Source organism: Panthera pardus, unplaced genomic scaffold, assembly GCF_024362965.1.
Source record: "Panthera pardus isolate Hobbes unplaced genomic scaffold, ASM2436296v1 HiC_scaffold_2, whole genome shotgun sequence".
NCBI lineage: Eukaryota > Metazoa > Chordata > Mammalia > Carnivora > Felidae > Panthera > Panthera pardus.
The window spans coordinates 31,634,870-31,641,205 of NW_026526765.1; the positions used below are offsets into that span (position 1 = coordinate 31,634,870).

Genomic DNA, 6,336 nt, shown 5'->3' on the forward strand with positions numbered 1-6,336 from the left:
GGAGTAACACCCAGAGTTATGTTTTCAAAAGATTTAGAGATGTCTCTGGTTGCCAGATGGAGAGCTGACTGGTAGAGTGTGGGCAAGGGTGGATACAAGCCAGAAATGATACTGATTTGGGCGAGAATAGTCACAGTGGAGATAGCAAGCAGTGGGCAGATTTGGGATATATTTTCAAGACAATATCAACAGATGTGCTGTTAGATTGTGCGTGGGAAGGATACGAACAGAGGAGTCAAGGGTGAGTCCCGACTTACCGCCTGAGTAACTCAGTGAGTAGTGGTGACAAATCAGTGGGTATGTTTTGGACACGTTAAGTCTGGGCCGTTAGATGTTCAAGAGATGCTGACTTAAGTAACCAGACATTGCGCTAAGGGAAGCAGTGTGCACCGTGCAAATAAATGTGAGCGTTGTCTGAATCTAAGTGCCATTTCCCACCATGAGGCTGGATGTGAGTGGGTAGGTCTGGGGTAAGCCGGAGGACTGAGCCAACATTTAAAGGAAATGTTACAACATGTCTGTATGCTGATGGGAATGATTCGGTACACAGGGAGATGTTGATGATGCAGGAGAGAGAGGGAGGGTTAGAGGAGCAAAGTCCCTGCGGAGGCCAGGACAGATGAAGCCAGTGCAGAGTGGAATGGTGAGGCTCAAAGGAGTCCACCTCTCTTAACGCCATGGGCTTCACTCAGAGAACTGGGCTGAGCTTCAATTGCTGTTTATTTATTTATATTCCTTACTAGACTGTCAGCCCAGTGAGGGCAGAGACCCCCATGACATGTTTAGTACTACCCTGTAGCTCCTGATCCAATGTCTGGCCCATGTCACAAACCCAGTAAATATTTGCTGTATTACATGGATGAATAAACAAATGACCGTCCTTGTCCGATAGTAATTGGTAAATAAATATCTGTTAGCTCGTATTGAATATGAATATCAAAAACATTAAAAACAAAGACTGACATTTTGGATATCTTCAGTTTAAGAGTTAAGCCTGGCTTTCCCATTAACAGAGGTGTGGGTATTTGTCCAGGTTACTGAGATAAATTTAATTCAAATAAATTGAATAATAATTGCTAACATTTGGGGCGCCTGGGTGACTCAGTCGGTTGAATGTCCGACTTCGGCTCAGGTCATGATCTCATGGTCCATGAGTTCGAGCCCCGCGTTGGGCTCTGTGCTGATAATGAGGAGCCTGGAGCCTGCTTCGGATTCTGTGTCTCCCTCTCTCTCTCCCCCTCCCTCACTCACAGTCTGTCTCCCTGTCTCTCTTAAAGGTAAAGAAACATAAAAAATAATCATTGCTAACATTTGTGAATGCTTAGTTTATGTCAGAATTCCTCTAAGTCTTTATTCTTATTATTTCACTTAATTTTTACATCAGCCTTGTAAGATATGTTACCAGTATTATCACACATTAGAGATAATGAACTGAGCCTCAGAGATGGTGAGTAATTTTCCTCAAGTTACACAGCAGAGGGTACTTGATAGCCAGGTTAGGATTCAAATTCAGGCAGTTCCTCTCCAAGGGCCACCTACCAAATACCTCTCAGGATTTCTAACTCCCAGTCTAGTGCTCTTTCTTAATTATTTGAAAATAAAGAGTAATATAAATATGAAAATTATAATCACACTAAAAACACACCATGTATATGGTCAAAATACGAATGACAAATTGGGGAAGTGTTTTTAATTCTTACCAGAGACAAAGGACTGGTTTTTTAAGTGGCCATAGAAATTCATAAGAGAAAGACAAGAGGCTCAATGAAAAAATGAGCAAAGGATATGGACAGTCACAAAGAAAAACATACATATGGCCTTCAAACATATGAAAGGATGTGCAATCTTATTGTGGGAATTTTTTGCAATGTATAAAAACATCAAATCATCATGATGTACACCTGAATCTAATAGGATACTGTATATCAATTACACTTCAACTAAGAAATAATAACAAGAAAAGAGAGAGGGAAATTAAAACTATTTGAAGATACCATTTTTTCACCTATGAGACTGGCAAATATCAAAACACTGGCAAGGCTGTGGGGTAATAAACACTGTCATACTCTGCTGGGGAAAGTGCAAAGTAATACCCACCTCCCAGGGCCGTAGGGCAATTTTAGCAAAGTCACAAAGGTACCTGGGAGTTAATCCTCAGGTACAACTATCCACTTGCAAAATGATATAGGAATAAAAGTATTCATCGCAACACTGTTAATAGTACAAGAGATTGCGAACAACGTAAGTGTTAATCAATAAAAGATAGATTATCTGAGGCGTATAGCCACACAATGGAAAAGTGATCAGTTGTGTGGACAATTGATACAGAGAGGTTTCGAGGATATATTGTAAAGGAAAAAGGAAAAAACAAAGTGTAAGAGAGTATGTAAAGGAAAGGGGAGGAATAAGATTATATATGTCACTATGTTTTAATCTACACTAAGAAATTCTGGAAGGATACACAGAAAGCTAACAAAGATGTTTACCTGTGGGAACAGGGTATACTGGGAGAGGGGTAGTATTCTAAGTACTTTATATGCAATAACACAAATCTCTCTCAAGACATTTCAATGTATATATTATTATATTTGTTGGTCTTTGAACCATGTAAACATGTTGTTATTTACAAATCAAAAAGAAAAAAATAATGAGAGCTGCACTCACGGAGCACTCATAGCCGCCCCATCACTGTGCGGGGGATATTGCCTTTATTATCTCAGGAATTTCACCCAGCAAGTCATGTTTGCATTCCCATTTTGCAGGTGAGGAACAGATTTAGAGACATTAAGAACTTTGCCAAGGTCACAGAGCTAATAAACTATGGACCCTGGAATCAAACTCGAGCCCTCTGGCTCCAAGACCAGTATTATGAGCTACGACTCTACTCACGCATTGGTTTTAACATTTCTATCCTACCTTGAGAAACAGAAGAGATGATGCCCTGCTCAGGACCTATTCTCATGGGCACTCTTACGTTTGCAAACAAATGATTATTAATATCCCCAACAGTTCACCAGTAGCAATAACTCACGGTCGCTGTGGCTTCAGATGAAGTATCTGCAGCCATATGATATCCCCTGAAGGCTGGCTGGAACTTTATCCCTCCCTTTACTAACCAGAAAGCATATCAAAGTAATAGCAAGTTATAATTCTAAAGAATATTTCACATGTACTGAGTTTTTACCATGTGCCAGGCACAGACGTTGTAAGTACAATATGTGGAATATAATTAAACTTTCACACAAACCCTTATTAGGTAAGTGCTATTATTGTCACTGTTATGGGGTAAATTGTGTCCCACCCCCCAAACACAAGTTGAAGTTCTAACCCCTGTACCTCCGAATGTGATCTTATTTGGGAAGAGGGTCTTTACAGAAAAAAAAAATCAAGTTAAAATGAAGCCATTAGGGTAGGTCCTAATCCAATATGATTGGCGTCCTTCTAAGAAGAGAAAATTTAGAACGTGACAGACGTGCACAGAGGAAAGGTGAGGTGAAGCTAGCCCTGTGGTGACAAAGGCAGAGACTAGAAGGATGTAGCCATGAGCCAAGGGGATGCCAGGGATCACCAGCCACCGCCAAAACTGGGGAAGAACCCCGTTCAGATTCTGAGGGAGGACTGCTTTGCCAACACCTTGATTTCAGACTTCTAGCCTCCAGGATGTGAAACAATAGGTTTCTGGTGTTCGAAGCCGCCCAGTTCGTGGTACTAGGAAACGAATACAACTCTCGAGGGAACCGAGGTGCAGAAACGTTGAGTAATCTGCCCAAACTTACATGGTTTGTTAGTTAGTAATGGCGCCTTGAGTTGGGGAAGCCTTGCTCCAGAGGAGTGCTCCATTCTGATCAAATGTATGTTTTAAAAAAATCATTTGTGGGGCACGTGGGTGGTTCAGTTGGTTAAATGTCCAATTTTGGTTCAGGTCATGATCTCAGGGTTTGTGGGTTTGAGCCCCAGGCCGGGCTCTGTGTTGACAGCTCAGAGCCTGGAGCCTGCTTCTGCGTCTCCCTCTCTCTCAGCCCCTCCCCCCTCGTCCTCTGTCTCTCTCTCTCTCTCTCTCAAAAATAAAATAAACATTAAATAAATTTTTTTTAAAAGTCATTTGCAAACTCCAGTCCTCTGGCTGAACTATGTGTCTCACTTCACGACTGATCCGAACACTGTGTTTTGACCTCAACCCTCTGTCAAAGGGCAGAGCACAGAGTGTTCCAGACCGGGCAACCCTAACAAACTCTTGAGAGCCTGGCGGTGAGAGTGCTTGAAGCCAAATCCAGCTCAGCGGTGCAGCTGCTGGGAGCTGGGGGGCCCGCCGGGGGCGGGGGGCTTTCTGGTTCCCCCTGAGACAGCTGAGTGAGGCCAGGACCCAAGGGCACAAACTTCAAAGCGGATGTAGCCTTCCTCACAGCCTCTCATTTTTGATCAGCAGGAGTCTCAATCCAGGAATGTGGGTTGTTTGAATTATTTTTTTAACTTAAGAAAGCGTCAGGGTGGAAGGCTAAAGCAACTTGTAGTGACCGCCTTCCCAAATCCCCTTTGCACCCAATGCCCGGTAAGTGAAAATATCTTCCGAATGGAAAAATGCTTTTTAGCTAACGCGGAAGAGGAAGTGAGGGTGCAAAGGGAAGCCTGGTGAAGCTTCACCCAGACCCGTGCTGGTCTGTGCAGCACCTCTGTGTCCCCTTCTGCTGGAAGCTGTAGCCCTGTGAGCAAACCACCGGCCGAGTGGGGCCCAGGAGGCATGGCGGTCCCCACTGGAGCCGACAGGGAGGCAAAGCTGTGCTCGAGATGGACATCAGATCCCAGAATAGAATTTGGTTAAACCAAGAGTCAAACGACCAAAGTGGAAATGGAAGCACGTTGCAGTTAGTGTCTGAGCAGAGGAGACAGTGTTTGGGCAGATAGTATCCCCTGACTATACTGTCAAAGCCAGAAATATTTCAATACTGTCCCAAAATCAGATCATGCCGGATGGCATGATCTACATGTTCTCCAGCAATTTTGGATATGGCGTAGTTGTTTGGTAAGCACATCCTGGCTTGGCCTGGAATGAGCTACAAGTTCCCAAATAGGATCAGAACAAAAGGAGAGAAAGTAAGTCTTTGCCAGAAGCAGGGCTGACAGGTCTGTGCTATGGTGATTCTTCTCGAAAGGAGGAAATTGAGGGTTGATGGGGGTGGGAGGGAGGGGAGGGTGGGTGATGGGTATTGAGGAGGGCACCTTTTGGGATGAGCACTGGGTGTTGTATGGAAACCAACTTGACAATAAATTTCATATTAAAAAAAAAAAAAAGGAGGAAATTAACCCTAGGCCTAAGGTCAAAATGTGTGCCTCTGGACATAACTTTGAATGTCAAGGAGGAAAGGCCAAATGTTTAACCTTTGCCTGACATGGGAGCAAGAAGGTGATATATCCAAAAGTTAAGAGTGCTAGACATTGAGGCAGAATGAGGGAAAGATTAATTTTTTTTTTAATTTTAAACTTCTCATATGTTAGATACTGATAAGCTCAGGTTTATCAAACATACTCTGGTGAAAACCAGCTTTGCTTCATAATTCCAAGTATTTAAAGATTATCTCGGTCTTAACATGTGAATGGCTTGTTTGAAAGAACTTTCTGGAAACAGCAGCAGGTTTCCTTACAAAACTCTCCAAGACACACCCCTGCACTTTTCTCACCCCTTTCCAAAGTTAAAACTTTGGGGCTATCTACCTCAATGTGGGTTGAAATTTTATCTGCTTTCCTGCTAGGAAGTAGGCCTTGAGATAAATATCAAAGCAGTGAAATTCCAGAGACAAACAGAAAAAGAGACTCACCTAGGAGTAGGCCCAGCACTCAGGACACTTATTTGTAAAATGCATATTGCAAAGGCAAACCTCTGGCCGGCAGACATCTTCTCTCTTGAGGCAGCTCCGTGAGGAATGGCCAGACAGGTCCTGTAAGGCATTTATTTGCAAAGGGCCAGAGAACTGTGGGACAATTATTGCCTGTTTTCTGTCAGTATTTTTGTCAAACAGGACTTCCTGGGAGCCAAAGTCCAATCAAAGGAGAGTCATTTTGTAATTCGTGACCTACTGTCCTCTCATATTGATGAGCATATTCGGCCAACGAGATGGTGAGTGCTAAATTGGCTAACGTGAGCGGGAGTGTTGAAAACAAAACCAAAAAACAAAACTCCAGTGTTTCCCGTCTCGGGAGACTCTGGGAGGAAGGGATCAGAGTGTGTAATTTGGGGGGAAAAGGTCTGTGGATGATTCTCATAGAGGCATAAACTCAAAATCAGTAAAAGAACTGCCCTGGCTAGAAAAGGAGGCACGGACATATACGACACAATTTGAG

General features: G+C 43.2%; 1 protein-coding gene across 1 annotated transcript in view; it reads right to left on the reverse strand.

The window, feature by feature from the left end:
- The window catches only part of C9 (complement C9), a 56,002-nt gene extending 50,038 nt beyond the window's left edge, over nt 1-5,964 (reverse strand). Inside the window, exon 1 of the mRNA XM_019464228.2 lies at nt 5,814-5,964. Within this exon, the coding sequence (XP_019319773.2) occupies nt 5,814-5,944 (131 nt within the window). The 5' untranslated portion in view covers nt 5,945-5,964. The remainder of the gene's footprint in view (nt 1-5,813) is intronic.
- Between the last annotated feature and the right edge of the window lie 372 nt (nt 5,965-6,336).